The following is a 22,062-nucleotide window of genomic DNA, read 5'->3' on the forward strand; positions in this document are numbered from 1 at the left end:
TAATTTCCTCTTTGGAGCTCAGAACAAAAAACAAAGGATGTGCACTCTGCAAGGCTATTAGCTCTTGTGTGTATGCACTCTGAATTACATGCATTTTATTTTCTTATTAATAGTACATTCATTTAGAAACAGAATTGGATTTGCTCTGTTAAAATCAAATGTAACTTCATAAAGACCCAAACAGGGTGTTGCTTATGTAATGGTATTGACATGCAGTTAAGGCTGTATTATCTGGCACTTGACTAACTGGCAAGTTTGGTTAACTGGCAGTGACCAGCAGCAGTGGGGCCAGTGGCCCCAGCTCGACTAGTCATAACATTTGATTATCCAGCAACCCTCATTCCCCAGGGATGCCGTATAGTTAAGCTTGTACTGTATTTTGAACCAGCTCTGATATAATGAATGTTCATTCAAATAGAACACATTGTCCGTCAGTGTCACTCCCATTAAAGTGGGGTTATTATTGCTCAGTTGTTTCTCTGAATCATCCAAGTCATCATATTGGATATCAAAGTTGTACGGCTAGTGAAAGCACAAAAAGCCCATGTTCTCTGTTAAGCTGTTTCAAAATTAAACCCCTGTATTCTTGATTTACCCATTTAATATTAAATTTACAAAGTCATTTATTAATTTCATGCCATTGTGTACGAGCCTATAATTAAACTACTGAAAAAAATCATACTTGCTTTTCAGCAGAGTTATGCATGAAAGCTATCCAGAGGTAAAGCCGCTAATAAAGATTTGGTCCAAATTCTCATCCTTCGCCTGCCCAAAAAGTCAAACCAATGAGCTCTGGGCAGTGATTTGGCAATAAACTCTTCCAGTGTCTGCTGCAGCCGTTCCCCAGCCTCCATTCCTGAGTAGTGCTTGAAGTCTGTTAGGTGCTCACAACTGGGTGGGGGATCTTGGCCAATATCATTGTGACAGACTGCCGGCTGGGAGAGGCATTGTAATTTGGCGGTGTTAAGAAGCTGACTTAATCTGATCAAACTCTCACCCACTTGTGTGTTTGTTCTGTGGTATGAAGGAACTGATGAGATATTACCAACCCAGTATGCAGGGGGTCTATATCCCGAGTCCCCTGGTCTTGAGTAAATGATTCCAGTATTTTTTTTCCAGTTGAATTTGAGTGTTGTGTTCATTTTCATGTGAGTACTGCAGCATTTGACATCTGGGAAGGAATGTCTAGGTTGTGTCCCTATTCTTAGTTGTTTGTTTTTGAAGCAAGCTCTTGCAACTGTGTGTGTGAATGGTGCTTTGGCCTATGGTTTTTCCAAAAATATTTATCCATAAACAGGATTACTGGCACAGCAAAACGTGTGTGTGTGTGTGTGTGTTCTCTTCTATTGAATAGAGATTTGCAGTCTATTAATTTATGACAGCCAGTGTTATTAACTCAGCTATTTGTGTTGTTTGTAGAGGTTATAGGATTGAACATCATCCAAAAAAAGTCTTAATTCAGTATCTCCAAAAATCACTATAGAAAAATGCAACCTTATTTTTGAAGGCTGCGTGTCATGTTTAGGAAGTGGTGGGATACCTACATTTTAGCATAAGCATGAAAAGAATTTGGTATAAGAAGTTTAAAATTTCAGCGATTGATAAACAGATGGGCTCCTGACTAAAATGAATTTGACTCATCTCAGATAGAGTGGCATTCAGTTCTATTGTATCTGACAAAACCATGCACTCTGCTATTGTCTTTTAAATAATATAATCGCTTTTTAAACTTGAATTGGCTCTACAACTGAGAGCTTTCCAGATGTGTATTGTGAACTGAACCATGAATAAAGAAACTATCCCAATAAATTTCCTACATATATCTGCTGCTTCAATTGTGCATGTTAAACAAATTGTTATTCAAATGGGTAAGTTGCATTTTCTCTTTGAAAGAATAATACTTAATCGTTAATTCTCACCTTTATTAAATAATATTTTGTTCAAGGGAGTACATTTGTTTCCACCATCAAAAGAAAGAGACTGAAAATGAACTAGCCAAAAGGAATAGAAAGAATGACTAACTAGAATAAAATGACTCAAAACTTAGGTAAATCGCTATTAGGAGGGCTTTACCAAGTTCACTCCATTCTGGACAATTTCATGGCCATGGGGTTTGAGAATTAGTCAGTTTCATGTGCTCAGATGTTTACATCTGTATTGTGACCATGAGGTATTACATACTGTGGGGGTATTACAAAGATGTACAATACATCTTTCAGGGTATTGTAACCGTGGGGGTCCTGACCCAAAGCAGGTTGTGTGGGACTCTCAAAGCTGCAGTAGGGGGATTGACACCCTCACTTCTGTGCTGTCTTCAAAATACTCCTGAATGTTGTCATTGGTCTGATCTCCCCACACTGCTGGCAGTGCACAAGCCAGGTGCTCCTAGCTGCTAGTTCCTTGATGGGCTTGTGAGAGACAGGACTTGCTCTTCCCCTGCACTGCCACTCTCAGGGGAACTCAGACTCTTCTAGGTACGTCCCCTACCTGCAGGAAGCTCCACAGAATCATAGACTACTACCTTACCTTTTCTTAAATATCTCCAATGATGAAGATTCTACAGCCACCCTAGGCAATTTATACTCAAGTATTTCCAGAAAACTCATCCTGGAGGTTAACTTAACAAAAAAAGACAGATATTTAAAAGTATACAAAGTTACACTTAATCTACGAAATTACTTAAGAGAATGAAATGTGGTAAAGATTCAACTAACTCCTACATTTCAATGTAGGTTGGACATTAGGAAAAATTTTGTTTCTGGCTACAATTGCTGCTTCTCCTATTTTCAGAGCCTAAGGAGAATATTTTTGCCCCTCCTCCTTGTAGGACCCTTTTATGTACTTGAAAGCTGTTATGTCCCCTCTCAGCTTTCTCTTTTCCCAACTCAGCAAACCCAGTTCTTTTAATCTTCTCTCATAGGTTATATTTTCTAGTCCTTTAATCATTCTAGTTGCTCTTCTTTGGACCCTTTCCAATTTCTCCACATCTTTCCTAAAATGTGGGACCCAGAACAGGACACAGTACTCCAGTTGATGCCTAATCAGTACCTAGTAGAGCAGAAGACTGACTTCTTATGTCTTGCTCACAACACTCCTGCTAATTCGCCCCAGAATCATGTGGGGGACCTGCAAAAATGACAGCGCAGCAGCCCTGGTCAATTTCCTGACTTCCCCAACCTGCAGACCGGGAAACTGATTGTGCAGCAGCCCTGGTTAGTTTCCCGGCTCTTGCTAGTAGAGAAGAGCTGGAAGGCATGTGCAGCGTGTAGCTTTGCAGGATACATAGAGGACACTTGTGGTGGCTAATAAATTTGAATGAAAGACACTAACCTTTATTTGAAATTTGAAACTCAAGATTGATGCTATACCCATCCATTAATATCACAGAATCACAGGGCTGGAAGGAACCTCAGGAGGTCATCTAGTCCAACCCCCTACTTCAAGCAGGATCAACCCCCACTAATTCATCCCAGCCAGGACCTTGTCCAGCTGGGACTTAAAAACCTCAAGGGATGGAGAATCCACCACCTCTCTAGGCAACGCATTCCAATGCTTCTCCATTCACTTGGTGAAGTAGTTTTTCCTAATATCTAACCTACACCTCTCCCTCTTCAACTTCAGACCATTACTCCTTGTTCTGCCATCTGACACCACTGAGAACAGTTTCTCACCCTCCTTTGTAGAGCTCCCCTTCAGGAAGTTGAAGGCTGCTATTAAATCACCCCTAAGTCTTCTCTTCTGTAAACTAAACAAGCCCAAATCCCTCAGCCTATCCTCGTAGGTCTTGTGTTGCAGACCCTTAATCAGTTTTGTTGCCCTTCACTGAACCTGCTCCAGCAAATCCACATCCTTTTTATACTGGGGGCCCCAAAACTGGACGCAATATTCCAGATGTGGCCTCACCAGTGCCGAATAAAGAGGAATAACTACTTCTCTAGATCCGCTCAAAATGCTCCTCCTAATGCATCCTAGTATGCCGTTAGCCTTCTTGGCTACAAGGGCACACTGTTTACTCATATCCAGCCTTTCATCCACCATAACCCCTAGGTCCCTTTCCATCGTACTGCTGCTGAGCCAATCGGTCCCCAGCCTGTAACAATGCTTGGGATTCTTCCGCCCCAGGTGCAGGACTCTACACTGCTCCTTATTGAACCGCATCAGATTTCTTTTGGCCCAGTCCTCCAATTTATCCAGGTCCCTCTGGATTCTCTCTCTATCCTCCAACGAATCTACCTCTCCTCCTAGTTTTGTGTCATTTGCAAACTTGCTGAGGGTGCAATCCAGTCCCTCATCCAGGTCGTTAATAAAGATGTTGAATAACACCGGCCCCAGAACCGAGCCTTGTGGCACTCTGCTTGAAACAGACCGCCATCCAGATATTGAGCCATTGACCACTACCCATTGGGCCCGACCATCAAGCCAGCTTTCTATCCATCTTAATAGTCCAAGGATCCAATCCATATTTCCTTAATTTGTGGACAAGAATGTTGTGGGAGACCGTAGCAAAAGCCTTGTTGAAGTCAAGGCGTATCACATCCACTGACTTCCCCCTGTCCACAGAGCTTGTTACCTCATCATAGAAGCTAATCAGATTGGTCAGGCAGGACTTGCCCCTGGTAAATCCATGTTGGCTACTTTTGATCACTTTCCCCTCTTCCAAGTGCTCCAAAATGGATTCCTTGAGGATTCCCTCCATTATTTTCCCAGGGATTGAGGTAAGGCTGACAGGTCTATAGTTCCCTGGATTGTCCTTCTTTCCTTTTTTAAAGATGGGCACTACGTTTGCCTTCTTCCAGTCATCCGGTATCATCCCTGATCTCCAAGAATCTTCAAGGATAATGGCCAAAGGTTCAGCAATGACCTCTGCCAATTCCCTCAGTACCCCGGGGTGCATTAAATCCAGACCCATGGACTTGTGCACATCTAGTTTTTCTAGATAGCTCAGAACTTGTTCCTTCCCCACAGATGGCTGCCCTCCACCTTCCCATACAGCATATCAACATTGTTATCAATATTAGGGCAGAGTAAATCAAGCTAATGACATTTACAGTGAAGACAGTGACATTTTACTGTCAAGTTAACTCCTTTAAATTCAATTTTATCTTCTAGTGTAGACGCAACCTCAATGTACAAATTACATTACTTTTTTGAGTGGGGATGGGAGGGCAGAAAATAGTAATAGCACCAGAGGAAATCTTGCCTCAGCAATGGGTCCCAAAATACAATCTCTGAGTGGGACAAAATATGAGTTATAAATATTGTGAGGAGCGAGGCATACCAAATAGGCAAAAGCAAACTCCTGACTCTTGTTGATCTTGCAAGGCTGTTTCAAGAAAAGCATTAATTTAAACCATGTATGTGGCTCAAGGTCCCACTAGTCAGTGCCTCTGGAGCATCAGGTTTGTCAGCACCAGCCTACCAAAACATTAAGCACAGGCTTAATTTCAAGTATCTGAATAGTCTGTTGATACCATTGAAATTATCCACGGACATGCCTGGATGCTTCTCTTCAAACGTCATTGATGGCAGTTGGACTAATTCAGTGAAGTTAAGCATGTGTTAAGGTACTTTGCTAGAATGGAACCAAAGGCCCTGATCCCTCAAACGCTTCTGTGCTTACTCAATATAAGTAGTCCCATCTGCATTGCTCGTGGTCATGAAACTAAGCCTGTGTGTAAATGTTTACAGGACTGGGACCTAAATGACAATGTAATGGTAGAAATGGATTTGGAAAGGAATGAAGTGAGTAGCCCAGGGGATGGACAGAATTGCTGAGCTCCTGGGCTGGGGTGAGGGCTCCACACTCCCAGAAAGGATGGGAGGAGGAGCTGGGGGTAGTTACACATCCCTCGCCAACTCAGATGATTTAAAGGGCACACGGCTCTGAGCACCACCACTTCAACAGTAGCAGTGGCTGGGAGCCTTGGGCCCTTTTGAATTGCTGAGCCATGGGTCAGTTCCCTTCCCCAGCTGGCAGGCCTAGAGTAGCACCAGAATTCACAACCACAAGAAGTCCTGTGGCACCTTATAGACTAACAGATATTTTGGAGCATGAGCTTTCGTGGGCAAAGACCTGCTTCATCAGATCTGACGAAGCGGATCTTTGCCCACGAAAGCTTATGCTCCAAAATATCTGTTAGTCTGTGAGGTGCCACAGGATTTCTTGTTGTTCTTGAAGATACAGACTAACCTGGCTACCTCTCTGATACTTATCAGAATTCTCAGTGTGTTAGTATTCAGTTGTAGTTCTTGCATGCAATTTACTCCCATAATAGTCATTAACTCAAGCAGCTTCTGTTCAGTGAGAAATGTGGCAAATACCACAGGAATCTTTCTGTGGGTGTTCAAAAAGTAATCTTTTTAACCCTCTGAGATAATATAAATGTCATATATGAGATAATATCCCCAAATAGATGGGCATAAGGAAAGAAAATCTTTTCCTCTCAGGTTCTGTATTCTGACAGATCATATTTTGACTCTAAGTTTATACGTTCCCAGAACTGTGCAGGGCACATTGATAAAGGTAAATGAACACGCTTTCCTGTCAGGCTGAAGTGACAAAAAATCTTTGTAATGGAAACAGCTCCAGAAGGTAAAATATTCATGACACTTTAGAAGCAAACAGCACAATAAACGCTGCTTACTTTTGTACAGAAAAGGGTAATTGCCAACATCATATTACCAAATCACTTATTTGATTGAATATTAATTTGTACATGGCTAATAATTTAAATACTAATCTTAACTACTTTAAAGTCATGTAATCTTGGATTGCAAATGGTAAACTAAAAATACCCTTTCACTAGCATAGCTGCCTACTGAGAAATTAAAATTGAAAGTACCATACCCATTGATTTTTGTAAGAAATCCCCAGCAGACGCAAAAGGTGGTTTCCTCGGCTGAGCTAGTCAGGGATAAAGTTGCTGCTTAACTTTTTAAAAACCCACAACAACATAAGACAAACCTGATTGCTCTACTGTGGGCCAACTTCTGACATCCTTATTCTGTCAAAATTCTTTATGACTGAGAATTGAGGTGTGAGTCTTAAGGATTTGGTACCAGATTTGTAAAGATCTTTAGGCATCTAAATACTTCTGAAAAAAAAAGTCCAAAGGCCAGATTTTTATATGATAAGGCTAAGATTTTCTAGGGTAGCTGGGTGCATAAGTGCCTTAGGCACCTTTAAAAATTTCAGCCAAAAGCTGTAACTCTAGGTGGGTAGAGAGATAGTAACAGAGAGATAGCCATGTTAGTCTGTATACTAGCAAAACCAAAAAGCAGTCCAGTGGCACTTTAAAAACTAAAAAAATAATTTATTAGGTGATGAGCTTTAATTGGACAGACCTACTTCTTCCCATCATAGCCATACCAGAACAGACTCAATATTTAAGGCACAGAGAACCAAAAATAGTAATCAAGGTTGACAAATCAGAAAAATTATTATCAAGGTGGTCTGTCCCATGAGAGCACATCACCTAATAAATTATTCTGTTACTCTTTAAAGTGCTACTGAATTGCTTTTTTGTTTTGAGTAGGGAGAGAATACCTGAAAACCATACTCTAAATTGGGCTGATCACTTGTTAGCCGGTGGCCGGGTAATGTGCGGTGAGGTACTCCCTGGGTCCTAAGCAACCCAGTTTTTTACTGTTAGAGCAGGCAGCTCCTAGCACTCTCACCCACGGCCAGGCTGTAGTAACCAAACGGTTAAAGTTCTTTTTGTTGTGCCGGCTGTGTTGCAGTGACAAAAGGGTTAACAGCAGTGAGGCTCAGAGCTTAACTAGTTACAAGTTTATTAAGCTACAGTTATAAGCGTGTGGTTACAAAAGGCTATTGTTTACTTCTTATATGCTAGCAAAGTACAGGTGTTAACAAGTTACGTTACAATCCAATACAAAGATATCTGTTACCATCTAACACAATGATATCTTGATACAACGACGTCTAGTTACAGAGCTCTAATTGTTTAGCTGTGCACAGAAAAGTCGGAGACCTAGCATGGGTGTATCTTACCCTCTCTGCGTCTCTTGATACCAGCGTAGCCAAGCCGGATTGGTCACTCAATTCTGCGGAAAGACGAATACGAGGTTGGGCGTCCCCAGTTGTGGACCTCGGGAGGCAATCACCTGACCCGGCCAGCAGGTAGTTGGTGGAATGCACTCAAAGTTAGAGTTCTGCTGGGCCCACCTTTTATACCCCTTTTGGGTTACGTATTCTCTTTCTTATCTAGGGTGCCAGATCGTACTGGTCTGTCTTTTGTGACACCAGTTTGTTACAAGGGCATTTCTTACTTAATTTGCACTTGTAAGACAGGAGATAAGCAATTTAGGAGTACAGGACATTCTTGTTGTGTGGGCGGGGCACTTCCCCTTCTGGGATGGTTGTGTGTGTGCATCATATTGATCAATGCCAGCTGGGGTGATTTCTTGAGGGTTCCCCCCCTCTCATGTTGATAGTTTGGCCTGTTAGCCCTCTATCTGTACTTTCTGCTTCTCAGGGTCACGATGAGCTAGTACATCTGGGCCTCAATGAGGGCATCAAAGACTGATGTCAGCAGCCATTTCCATGCCCTGTGTGCTCCTCAGTGTGGGGGGCGGGCAGCGAGCAAGCTGGCTTGTAAGGGGGAGACTTTGTCTGGCTACATCACTCTAGATTGGGCTGATCACTTGTCTTTCTTGTCTTCCATTTATATATTGTACATTAGAGGAGCCCAGTGTTTCACTTTGTATTTATTAACAATTCCACTTAGAGATTATTTAGTCTTTTTTATATTTTTTAAGCAAAACAGGATGCATCACTTGGTCACTAGTCGATTCTGTGATAGGGCAAAACTTGACGGTGACTGCTTAGTACATTGCCCATGATGGGTCCAAAGTCTTGCTAGACTGCCTCAGGACATTTGACCGTTTTGTCAGGAGCTTGATTTTTCTTCCCCAGCCACACAGATTTGGGTCCATAGTCAGTTGGACTTGGATGCAAAGCTTCAGACCGATAAGAGCTGCGATCTCTGGATGCTTGCATGAGAGTATTTCGGATGTTGGTAACTGCAACTTGAATGTGCTCGTCAAGAGGTGAAATTTGCCATATATTGAGGGTTTCTTTAAGATTACAAAGGAATGCTGGCTGACACTGGGCTCTTATTGTTGAAGTTTTAAAACATTGTGATGGAGTTCTTTCTGTGGACACTTTCTAATAGCATTATTTATCACTGTGACAAAGGTTAGACTGGAAGAAAACTTGATCTGAAATAAAAGAATAAAATTTGTATTATTTTAGCAGCTGAGGGTAACATTACAGCCAAGTTTGAATTGTGTAGTCTATTGCAATCTGTAGCAAAATTGCCCTAAAAATGTATCCATGTAGTTTTTCTAGAAGTGTGATCAAGTCATTCAGTGGTGCTTTGGAATGCATTTGTAGCTAAACTGCTTGATGAAATATTTTATATTATACTGTAAGGACAAAGCAGTATGATGATGGTTATTTTTCTTTGTATTTGCAATGAAGTCAATGTCTGATCTGTTCTGATTCCTGAAAGAGAAGAACTTATCTGTCTGGTGCCCGTGGCTCATGGTTAATTAAAGTAGCTTGTTATTCACTTACTGCTGTATGCCAATGATAATGGCACCGTATCAATGTGTTTTTTGAATAATGATCTAACGCAATGCCTGAAAACACTGGTCAGGATTGAAAATGCACAGTGTTGCTGTGATCTGGGCTCTTTAAGGATGGTGGAGGATTATGAGGGGGAGCCTAGGAAGCCTTCTTGGCACAAATATTTTTAATGATGAAAGAAAAATACTTGAGTTGCTGCTCATTCATTCATTCGTTTTGTTCTGTTGCATATATGCCATGCACACACACATTAATCAGGTATTTGCACTGCCACATGACTGAATAGCTATCTGTCTAGCCACATATTGAGGCAATGCAATTTTGAGGACCGTATTTTGGGATCTACCAAGCAAGAGCAAGTGGTCTCTGATCAAAAAATCAGGGCCTGAAAGCTAAAGGTGAATTAGAAAAAAAAATCTTATATTATTATGATTTAAAAATTTAAATTGTAAAATCTTATAGTATTAAGAGCTGAATTCAAGCTACATACCAAGATGGAGTCCAGTCTCTGTTTTACAAAGAATACCACTCCAACAGAATACTGAATTACATTACTTACAACCAGTCAAGTACTGTACAAGATAACCATTATGTCATTCTGCTACTCTGATTGGAAGAATAGGCCCTGAGTCCAGGATCTCTGACTTTCAACACTGCTGAAAAATGGTTATTTCTTTTTTGAGTGCCACATACACTGTGCACTACTTAGTGGTAATGTAAATTATTATAATATATGACACATTTCATAACAGGAAAAAGAAGCTATTGGTTTAAATTTTTAGCAATCAGTTACATTTATTAAGTGTTCATTTTTTCTTTTTCAAACATATTTAAATCAAAAGGTTTCATGCACATTTTTGAAATGCTGTAACTGTGTCTCCTTGCAGCTTTGGGAAAGGCACATATACAGAAAGATTATAAAATCATATAAAGGGAAGGAAGGAAATGTGATAGTGTTCTCTCTCTTGATTGCTTTTTGGCTTCTAAAATTCTTTTAAAATGGTTTTGATTAAAAAACAATATACATTGCAAAGAAGGGAATATGGAAGCTGATGCCACTACAGAGCAAAAATTGGTTGGCTGATCTTAATAGCATTTCCATATTTCCAAAATTTCAATGTAAACTTCAACATTTCTGAAGGGATTTTTGCCTTTAAGTTATTGCTATACATACTCTCATGCTGAGCTCCATCTAAACAATTCTATTTAAGTAGTTTTTCACAGTTCAGCATTTTGAGGAAAGCTCCAACACTGAAGTCATTGTCAGAGTTGATTTTAATGTGTGACTTTTTGTAAGTGCTTTCACTTGTCTGGGGCAGATTATGGAAACCTGTGTTCCGTTCTGTGAACACAAGAGTGGCAGGCAGAATTTGTCATTTAGATGTGCACTTACCTGGTTTGCAATCAGCTACACAGAAGTCTAAAAAATTGTCAAGTTATACAAGCAGTTCTTTGTTGGCACAAACACAGGGACCCAAATAAGGCAGGGGTTAAAAACAGGGTGACCATATTTCCCTGTCCCATATCTCCCCCGGCTTCCTCGAGGCTCAGGGAAGTGAGGCGGGGGGCTGGTTGGGGGTGGTAGCTCCAAATACGTGACAATTAGTCCCTTTTAAACAATAAGTAGGGACGCCTTTCTGGCATCCCAGATACAGGACCATCCTGCCCAATACAAGACGGATGGTCACCCTAGTTAAAAACCAGTTGGTCTGTGTCATTATTTCTCCCAATACAAGTTGGAGAGGATGATCACCATATTTTCCTGCCACATAGGAATGTTGCAAGCATTGGCTGTATTACATTTTTAATTAAATTCTTTTGAAGTTATAAGGCAAAATATAGCAGGTAAGTGTCATTCATTTAACAGTACAGTATATGAATTATCGGTTAAAAGAGAGCTGCCTAAGCATTGTTGAGGGCATGCTATAATTTTTTCATATTCTGGGTCCAGAGGTAGGAAATATAGTTAATTTTCAGGGTTTTTAAAATGAGTGCAGTAAATAAACAGGGGAAATCTTCATGCTCTTGTTTTTCCACACACATATTCCAAGCCTGGTATCTTTTGCTTGTTTTTTTTTTCCAGCCTTTGGCAAAAGAAAGGAAATCTGGCTCCGAAACACCGGATTGGACCGGCCAATTTGGTCAAGTGCAAGCCATGCCCAGTGATGCATGCCAGCCCAGTTTGTGGCTCTGATGGACATACGTACACTTCCAAGGTAAATCTGAAACTTTGGCTGCAGTGTTCACCCAGGATGTAATGTGGAGAGGTACAAGGTATAGCAAACAAGAAGTTTTAAAATAGTTTGTTGACACCCCTGCTAAGGGCATGTATTTCTGTATACAGGTTGAACTCTCTAGGCCAGCACTCTCTGGTCTAGCAGCATCCATGGTCCAGCATGATTTTAGTTAGCTGGCCAACCACTTAGCATAGGTGTGGCCAAGTTTCCTACCTATAAAGTTTGTTTACAGCCACCAGTCCTGGCTCTCAGTGTTCTGTGCTGTTATTTAGCTCTAAATTTACTCCTACACGTCTTCTAAAAGCCCAGTAAGCAGAGGACATATTGGTAATGCTGTTAAACAATATTGACCTCCTGTGCTTAGGAACAGTTAAATGTTTAACCTGTGTTAAAATACACTGATGATTTTATGCTTGTAGTACTTGGAGAAAACACCAATGTATGATTGCATATGCCCCTTTCTGCATCCACTAACTCCATATTGCCTTATATTTTTTCTTTTCCCCATGTGGTGAAATGCTTTACACAGTGATGACATGGAACTCAATCATTTCATTCATTGCGTGGTTAGATAACAGAACTTGTGGCACAGTTCTCATTGCCAGCTTTGTTCTCAGAATGGCAATGTCATTCTGAGATGGATTTCCTGTTGTGTGGATAACATACTACAGTTCATGTAAGGCATAGTTTTAACATTCTTGTGTTCCATAAATAGCATACATTATAGTTGAGGAAAAAAGTACTCCCAGAACCCAGCAGGTGTAAATTGACCCAGTGTTATATTGACAATATGATTGCCTTAGGGCTGGATTCAGTAGGAGAAACCAGTTCCACAGCCATGTTTAATTCAGCAATCCAAATCGCATGCTGTTGGTATTAAGCCTTCCAGGTTTTGTACAATGCAGAGCTCTATATTTATACATCATGAACCTGGCATGGGGAATTATGTCTAGGGAATGTCTCTAATGTCTTTAGGGGGTAGATTCTTCTCTACTAACAGACAGAATAAGTCTTGACAGCCTGTAAAACTACCTTTAAAAGTTTCAGGATGGCCCAGAAGTTATAGGAAAATAAAATGATCTGTAGCAGAAAGTCCTGGACTGTATCAGAGGAGAACAACGCCAGGTAGTTTGGGTCAGTAAGAACCAATTCTTGTCCTCTCACCACCTCTGTGTAATAAAATATTCCATCCTTAAATACAGATAGTTGTTGATATCAGCATATGGCTTTGGCGTGTCCCCTTTAAACTGCTGTTTTATAGTAGAAAATGGATACCCACAGGCCTGATGAGGGGGTGAGGAGGGCAATGGGGACAGCTGCTGAGGGCTGAGCAATTCAAAAGGGTCCATGATTACCAGCTTCCAATATTGTGGCAGCAGCAGCATCCAGAACCCTGGGCCCTTTAAATCGCAACCAGAGGCCCAGGTGGTGCTGAAGGGGTAGCAGAGCCAGGCAAGCCCCCAGTGCCATCTAGTCTGCCTGAGGCCCCACCCCTTCCAGGAGTGCAGAGCTGGGGGCCTCCACCTAGCCCAGGTACCCAGCAATTCTGTCCCCATAGCCAACAGAAAAAAAGAGCACTTTCCTTTCTATCTCAACCCACATCCATGGATCTCAAAAAAAAAAAAAGAGTGCTGTCTACAGAACATGTCACTTTTAATGACAGTCTAATGTCTGTCATCCTCCAGTAAGTTTATGCATCAGGAGTGACACCCAGTATGATATTTTCTCATCATCAGTGATTGGCCTTGGGCAAACCTGGAGCTGGTTGTGAAATTGCAGTCAAATGACTTGAAAGACATTTCTACAGCTGCTTGCGCTGTCCCAGCTACTAGCCTTTCTTCCCAAATAACCACACAGTACATGACTCCCTGATTTCTCCTTTCCCCTCCACCCCAATTCTCTGCCCTGCAAAACAGGTTTTCATGTCACCTTGATGTTTATTTTTCCCTCCTCTTGGCCCTATGGAGCATCATCAGATAGAACAAATTGGTCAATCTGTCGTAATCTGGGTTTAGTTGCCTATTCAGTCATACTATTTCATTGGCTCAGTATATTTGAGTCACTCAGCCTGAGCACTGGATGTCTTAGTTGACCTCTTCTGACTATTTTTTTTATGACCACATACTTTTTGATCCAAAACCACTGATGTAATAAATTCATCAAATAATGTGGTTAAGTTATGGGACTGAGTGCTAATGAATGTATCAAATCACTCCAATTGTTGAATGTTCTGTGGAGGACTATTTCTCACTAGTCTCTTCCTGTTATGAGTGATATTGTCATGAAGGAATACCTGGAAAAGGTCTGCAGGATTCTTAACAGGGGGCAACCAAATAAGTCAATGGAAAGAAGAGAAACTCTTTAAATTTGAGAACAATTGCAGTCTGAAGGGTATTTGTGTGGCTGATGCAGAGGGCACACAGAGAGAAATGATTGCTCCTGAGCAGATTGAATGAATCCAGTAAATGTCCTGGCCATCTCAAAATCACCATAGATATGTAAGTAGCGGGGAAATGGATAGTTAATGTGATCAGGTTATGGTTATTTTGAAATTGGCATGAACTTCTTTCTCAGTTGCTCTGGATAATGACTTGATTCTTTCCCCTATATTCTGTAACTTCTAAGCTGAAACCTAGGGAAGTTAATTCTCTGTGCTTCAACTGGAATGTTTTTGAGTTGTTTTCTCCTGTTTTGTAAATAAATTACTTCTTTAAGGCAATGATTTGATACCTGTGTCTTAGAGAAGAGTCTGTGTGTATTCATGGCATAGGCTGAAAAGTCAGCTATCAGATTACAGCTCCTTGTTTCTAAGCTTTTAAGAGCTTGAGGTACCCCACAGGGAGACATCCCAAATGTGTCTTCTTGAGTTAAAGGGCTTTTTTTTTTTTCACTTGGGTGGTAGTGGCAACTACCCCCAGGTTCAGGGATTCTGTGACCTTGGGGAGTTTTTTAAGAAAAGCCTTTTACAGGTATGGTATTTTTAAGGTATGATGGGCCCCCACTTTCTGCACTCTGTGTGTCAGACTGGGGAGCAAGTCCTGATAGATTTGCAGCAGATTTGTGAGTAAGCAATCCTAACTTATCTGGATCTGTTCTCTATTTAGATATATAAATTGCTCAGGTCCCCAGAGTTGTAAGAGAAGTAGCTACATTTTTGTCAGACTTTTCAGTTGCACCAACAACAGTGCAGTGTACCATGAAACTCTGCTTAAAAGTTTTCAAATTATTGCCAGCATTACCTACCATTTGCTGGAGAACAGTACATTTGATTGCTTTCATTGCTGGATAGCACAGAAGACTTATCTTCTTCTCACATTGCACAATTGTAGTTGCTTTTCTTTAAATCCCCTTTGGATTGAACACTCTCCTGGCACTATGTAATGATCAGTAAGCCTTGAACGACCATGTCAGCTCCAGAAGCCGCATACTGCCATGCTTGAACTTTATTAAACAAGTAACTGATCTGCTGTCTTAGCAATTTGCTGGAATAGTACTTTGCACTGTATTATAAGACTATATAGCTGTGGTACCTTTTGCAATACAGTGTGTATAATTAAAGTAGCCCATAGAACACTCTGGCTTCCTGCCTTCTCTATAAGTGTCTCCACAAAGCTCTGCTTGGTTGCCTTTGGTGCAAGAGCTACTTTATTTGGCAAGTTTACTTTAGATCTGGTTGCAAACTGGAATTTCTATCCTGTGGGAAATTCTGATATTTTGACCTCTGTTTTCATCCTGAATCAGGAAAACATGTGAAATGTTGAAATGGAGCAGAAATAACAGAAAGAGGTAGAAACGATTGATTCAGATATGTTGAAATAGTTCAGCATTAATCTTTGTGCCCTGTATCTGCTACCATGTCTCATGGGAAATTTAGTTCTGATCAGAGTTCTCTGTAAGCTGAGCGCTTGGGCAGCCGCCCAGAAGAAATTGAAGTGCCATCCAATTGATTAGCAGAGCACTAACAGCTAGCAGCGTGTGTTTCTACTGGTGGTGCGCATCCACACATGCCTTGGTACACAACAAAATTGATTCCACCCAGTGGGTGTTAAAAAATTGGAGGGAACACTGGCTCTGATGTCCCATGTCCTCACTGTTCTCTGTCAGCTGAGTTCCTTGTCCAGACTACATTTCCCATGATGCACTAAGATCACATAACTCTCATGATGCACCGTGGTACTTCAACTAGAGCAGAGATTCTGGAACATCTTTGGAAATAGGGTCCAGTGAGGACTTAGATGCCCCATGTCAGCTTCCTCATGGTATGGCAGCAGCTTAAACAAAAAGAGATTGACATTGAAGCAGATCAAGCAAAATGTTTCTATTTGACCCAAAAGGAAATATTTCATATAGATGGTCACAAAATAAAATAAAAATATTCTGTAAAATCAAGAATTTCCTATAGAAAATTTCAGTTTTGCTGAAACTTCATTTTCTGTTTGTTCAGTTTTATTTTTAAATCCATAGAGAATACCCAGCCAGCTCTAATCTTAAGGAAGAGATCAGAAATCCTTTGTCCTTACTCCCCAAAAAGAGGTCTTCCAATCAAGGTTGACTGGTTTTCTAAATATATATAACAGAGCTCAAACAGGAATTACAAATTTGATGTGGGGATTATTGAGTGATGTTCCCTGACATGTGTAACGCAGAAGATCAAATTATCTTAACATAGTAGTCCCTGCTGGCTTTAAAATCTGGAGAAATACTAGGAGCCATTGCAGATCTAAAGAAAACCCCTCGGTGATGCCTCCTTTCGTGATGTAGTGGCAGAATCCTTCTCTGAAGCACCATAGATCTTGGACTCATGACTTGGTTTTCAAAAGCCCTGAGCAGAGTCAGCTGCCTTGTTACCTTTAATAGGACGTGTGAGTGCTCAGCACCTCTGCAAATCAGGCCATTGATTAAGATCAATGTCTTCTGTCAGCACTGGGGCCGACAGCTGCCACAGACATTCAGGCAAGGTGGGAGAGGGCCTGGGTCTGAACCCTGGAAGGTACAGGACCAAGGGCAAAAGGGGCAGGGCCTAGGGCATTCAGTCTGCAGTGCTAGGCTGCCTCCACTCCCTCATAGCCTCTGCGCTGCCGCAGTACTTCAAAGGGGCCTGGAGCACCACCCCCCGCAACCTCCTATGTCCACCCCTTATCAGCAGGCCTGTTTGTCAGCCCCTACAACAATTGGTGTGATAGATGGATGTTGTCTTCAATCTTGCCACACATTAATTTGAATGGTCTGAATTGCAGGATCCTCTTTCACGGCATAGGCTTGTCTTGTGCTTTTATACCATTGCCCCTCACCGTAGCACCTGAGCACCTTCCCATGTGCAATCAGTAGCAATAGTAACTTCCTTAAAGGACTTCATGGAGTATTTAGAGCTTCTCGCTTTACTCTGTTTGGAGTTGGGAGTTTGGTTTTGATTATTTTAAAAAAATACATGTTAATTTACTTTAGTTCTTTTTCCCGTCTTTCTGCTTTTTTCAGACAGGTTCTCATCTTGTTTTTATTGGGTGGAAGTTCATGGTGGGTGGGGAGATAGGGTGTAAGTACCATTTTAATGGTAGAAAGGCGTTTTCAAAAAGGGAGAGTTGTGCCGCATTTCCTAAAGACTTGCATCATCTCCCCTAGAAGTTTGTTGAATAACCAGAACACGTTCCCATGTAGCTTTTCCAGTCTATTTTTTTCTTCTTTTTTGATATCTAGAAGGGAGGTGAATATGTATTTCTGGCTTTCCAAAATACCCTATCCTTAGGGTACTTACTTTAATGATCATAAGCATGAGAGAAGTCATTTCAGTTTTTAATTCCTCTTACTTACTCATAATTTAGAGATTATCCTGCACTGAGTCCACAGCAATTGAGTGAGTTTGGTTTCAAATCAATTGAGTATAGGCATCTTTACCTCCTACTTTCTCTGTGTAGCAACTACGCTAAGTTAAAAGATTTTATTGATACTCCACTGGGAGTCCAGCCATGGCACCTGCATCCTAAAATCACCACAGCTGCCACATAAATTCTGCTGTTGAGGCTAGAACGTAGGCACTAATTTATGGCATTCTCTTTTTGATGGCCTGACTTATGTGGCAAGATGCCATTCAAATATCAGAATGTTTTGGCCCTTGATATCTTGAGGCCAGCAAATGCGCAATGTCGCTAAAGAGAGAGGAATTTCACCACATACAAAACCAAGTGTTTTCTGTGAGTAGCACTTGGCAGGAGCTTGCACCTGCCATCAAACAGAAGCTTCTCTAAAATCATATAGCTGCACTCAGATCAGCTCCCACGTTTGCATTCTTAAGTAGCTGTTACATATTAGCAAATTGTACATTAGGGCTCAACTCTAAGGGGGAAAAAAACCTGAAGTTGACAGGTCTAATGCACAATCGTTTTACTTAGTATTCTTGTCTGCTTGTCAAAAGCAGGTGCTTTTATAGGTTTGGCCTTTATTTCAGCTCGTTACCATATGGAGTGTTTTATTTTCATCATAATCTTAATACTTTCAAAGGACTGCTGCAGAACTAAAGGTCACATTTAAATGTCCTAATAAATAAAATGTTTATTGTAAGTAACTATCAAGGGTTATTTTTTCTTACAAACTGAGAAGGTTGCAACTTCACAGGGGACTTCAAGGGAGTGTTTTGTCTTTCTCCAATTATCCTTCTGACGATATGTAGTTCCTAAAGCCCAGCTGCAGTCCTTTGGTTCCTCCCTTTTCAGTGCAGCAATGTTGGTGAGTATTACCAGAGGTACTGTGGCTAATCTAACATGCAAATGCCCCTTCATGTGAGGTGGACATGTAACATTCTGTTTTGCATTCGTGCACATGTGTATTTAGTGGGCATAGCATGCAGTTTGCACCTGCATAAACTAGTTTGCGTAAGTATAACTAGAGGCCCTGTTTGTAGTGCTGCTTGCAAGCGGAAGTTGAGCTGGAAGAAAGTTCTAGACAGAAACTTGTGGTAATGCACATGCGAAGTGTCTGAGCCAGGTCCCGTGCTGGCTAGGGAGGAGCTCCAATGGGGGCTGCACCGGGCCCCACGTTGGCTAGAGGAGCGGCAGAGTTGGGGAGGCACTGGGAAGTCCGGGCTCGGCCCCATGCTGGCTAGGGAAGGGGCAGACGCAGTGTAGGGGGGCTGCACTGGGGGAGCTGGTCCAGCCCCACACAGGCTGGAGGAGAGGCTTGCAAGGTGTGGAGGGAGGGCTCCACTGGGTACTGTGCTGAAGGAGAGGGTGGGGCTGGCACAGTGGGGGGCATCCACTGGGGGAACTGGATTGGGCCCCATGCTGGCCAGGGGAGGGGCTAGGACTGGCATTGTGAAGGGAGGACTCTACTGAGGGGAGCTGGGATGGGCCCCATGCTGACCAGGGAAGGTGGGCCCCATGCTGGCACAGTCTTGTAGGGGGGCTCCATTGGGGAGCGGGGATGGACCCTACGCTGGGTGGGACTGGTGTGTGCTGGCCGGGAGAGGGTTGGTCCGTTGGCTGGGGGATAGGCTGGGGCCAGCACAGTGTGGACAGGGGAACATGGTAGAATCTTGCTTGGGCAGACAGACAGACGGACACAGCACAAATAATGTACATGATGATATCATGGAGGCAGAGGTATAACAAATGAGAGAGTTGTTCTTAAGTTCGTTGCCAAAGGATAGAGGGCAGCAGCTATTTTTGGGACAAAGTCATTTAAAATGAATACATACACCAGTCATCTACTCCGCTAACCAGGCACCAAGTGCAGTTTAGATAAGTAATACTGTTTGCAGTTGATCTAAATTTGTCTGTACTGGAATGTGTCCTAGTTAAGTTTGCTAGTCTCTTCAGAGTACAAAGGATTCTCCAAGACAGAAAATAATTTTTGTGCATAGGTGATGGATTCATGTGTCCACTGTGGTTTGAGATGGCTACACCAAAGCACTTCATTGTGCACTTAAAATATCATGAAAGACTCTTCCCAGTGATGTTTGTATGGGGCTTGTAAGTGTCCTGGTGTTACATGGGGAGGAGGGAGGGAAATGAATTAAAAGGAACTAATTACTGAGGAAAGCTGGTTCATCCTGTCCTGTAGTTGGATGAGGAGTAGAGCTAATGTTACCAATTTGCTCTTCCCCAGTTATAGCATGACTACTCAGAAAATAATATCTCGATATGAATTGTCCATCCAGCTATTTCATCAAGTTTCCATTTAATACTGGTGGCATATCTTCAAAGTATGGTATCAGTGTCTAAGGCAGAAATAGAGCAACAGTAACTGGTTTGATGGATATTGACCTTAGACTTCAGTATTTCAGAGAGCTCATGATGGTGGGGCAGGGAGTTGTTGGCGTTTTACAAAAACGGACAAGTGTCAAGAAGATTTTGGGCAGTGACTTCCAACATGTTAACTGTGAAATGTGGATTTTTTAAACATTTATGGTGTTGTTCAATGTCGATAGTCATTCCTGAAGGGCAATAAAATCTTTTGTTGTTACAAATTGGATGACAAAATTTGGTGGTATAACCATATTGTTTTGTATTCCGTGATAATATGTAGAACTCGGGGGGGGGGGGGGTCAGTTGCCCAGGGGACCAGATAATTTAAAAGAGCCAAAGAACCCCTGGCTGCTGCCATCAGCAGCACAGTGAGGGGAAGGCAGTCTCCCTTCCCGGCCTGCAGTTGCTCCGCACCTCTCTGGAAGTGGCTGGCATCATCCCGCTGGCACCCACCCAGGAGCCGCATCACTTTCGGGAGCTGCCTGAGGTAAACACCAACCACCTAACCCCAACTCCCTTCCCTGGCCCACACCCCCACTCCCTCCCAGAGGCTGACCCTTCACCCCGTCTTGCTCCCAAACTTCCTCCAAACCCCTCGCCCTGTCCCAAACCCCAACCTAGTGCAAGTGAGTGATGGTCAGGGTTAGTGAGCATCAGAGAAAAGGGGGATGGACTGAGTGGGGAGCAGGGCCTCAAAGAAGGGACAGGAGAGAGACATGGGTGCTCAGGGAAGGGGCATGTCAGGGTATGGGGAAAGGGCATTGGGTGTTTGTAGTTAGACTTGGTAGCCCTGGCTGTGCCAGGAGAGCACATAGAGCAGCGCAGCCCAAATGTCACATCTGCATGGATGCGACTTGTGTGTGCATGGGGACCCGTTGACTGTTCTGCCCTGGGGCCTGCAATAGCTGTCGGCAGGCCTGGTAAGAACTTTGCTAACCCTGTATGCTCTTCAAAGTGCTGTACAAATAGGTACTGCTTCCTGTCGGGATCAAACTGAGTAGCAGTGAATGAGAAGGAAGCATTTTTCTTAAGTTAATCACAGTGCTGGTGATTCGTGGAGTTGACTGTATGTATTCACAATGAGGGATGGCCTACGAAACCCAGAGACTAGGTTGCATATTCTTGAGTGCCGTCTTCTGGCACTTTATATGTTAAGAATTCACATATATAACAGCATCTCTCATTCCATGAGCAGCTAATGCTAACTGACGCCAAGGTTATTATTGAAATTAAAAGTAAAAGGGAATTCCTGGCTCAGGAATCTCCAGGGAAAAGTGGGAAGATCACTAAGGCTAGATCAACACCAGCTGGGGACAGACTTTCTCAAGACATGGGCATGTGGGTTGCTCGGCTCTTTTGGAAGTATGTTTTTGACAGAACAGGAACTGCTGGATGCCGAGCACTTTTGTAAATCCAGACCTCATTTGGGTTCTTAAATAGGAGCTCAGTTGTTTTGAAAATCTGTCCCTGGTTGTGAGTGTTTGCAAATATTTTCCTGACCTCTTTTGAAAATTTGCCTCTAATGTTGACCTAGGCAATGAGATTGCCTAGGGTGGTTGTGGAATCTATTGTTTGAAGATTTTTAAGATCAGGTTAGATATACTGTCAGGGATGATCTAGATGGTGCTTGGTCCTGCCATGAGGGCAGGGGACTGGACCTGATGACCTCTTGAGGTCCTTTCAATTATAGTATTCTATGATTCTGTGCTGTGTTTACTGCAACTACTGCTGAGGTACAGGAAGATGGGCATAGCTCTATTCACAAAATTAACTCGGGATTGTTGTTTCAGCTGCATCTAGTAACTCTTTGGTGGTCTCAGATGCCTCAATGTTTGGACTGCCACATGTAGTGCCCTCCCCTTTTATGGCCTCTTTTGTATTTGCATTCTGCACAGTATCAAACTACGTATTCGGGAGTGTCTTCGGTCACACCCTAGGACATGTTAGGTGCCAGAAGGCTAAAGTCAAACACAAGAGG

The 22,062-nt window shown here is 42.3% G+C and overlaps 1 protein-coding gene across 1 annotated transcript in view; it reads left to right on the forward strand.

Moving 5' to 3' along the window:
• The window catches only part of SPOCK1 (SPARC (osteonectin), cwcv and kazal like domains proteoglycan 1), a 610,788-nt gene that overhangs the window by 392,194 nt on the left and 196,532 nt on the right, over nucleotides 1-22,062 (forward strand). The window contains exon 5 of the mRNA XM_075009740.1: nucleotides 11,694-11,826. Within this exon, the coding sequence (XP_074865841.1) occupies nucleotides 11,694-11,826 (133 nt within the window). The remainder of the gene's footprint in view (nucleotides 1-11,693; nucleotides 11,827-22,062) is intronic.

This window comes from Carettochelys insculpta, chromosome 15 (assembly GCF_033958435.1).
Source record: "Carettochelys insculpta isolate YL-2023 chromosome 15, ASM3395843v1, whole genome shotgun sequence".
Taxonomy (NCBI): Eukaryota; Metazoa; Chordata; order Testudines; family Carettochelyidae; genus Carettochelys; species Carettochelys insculpta.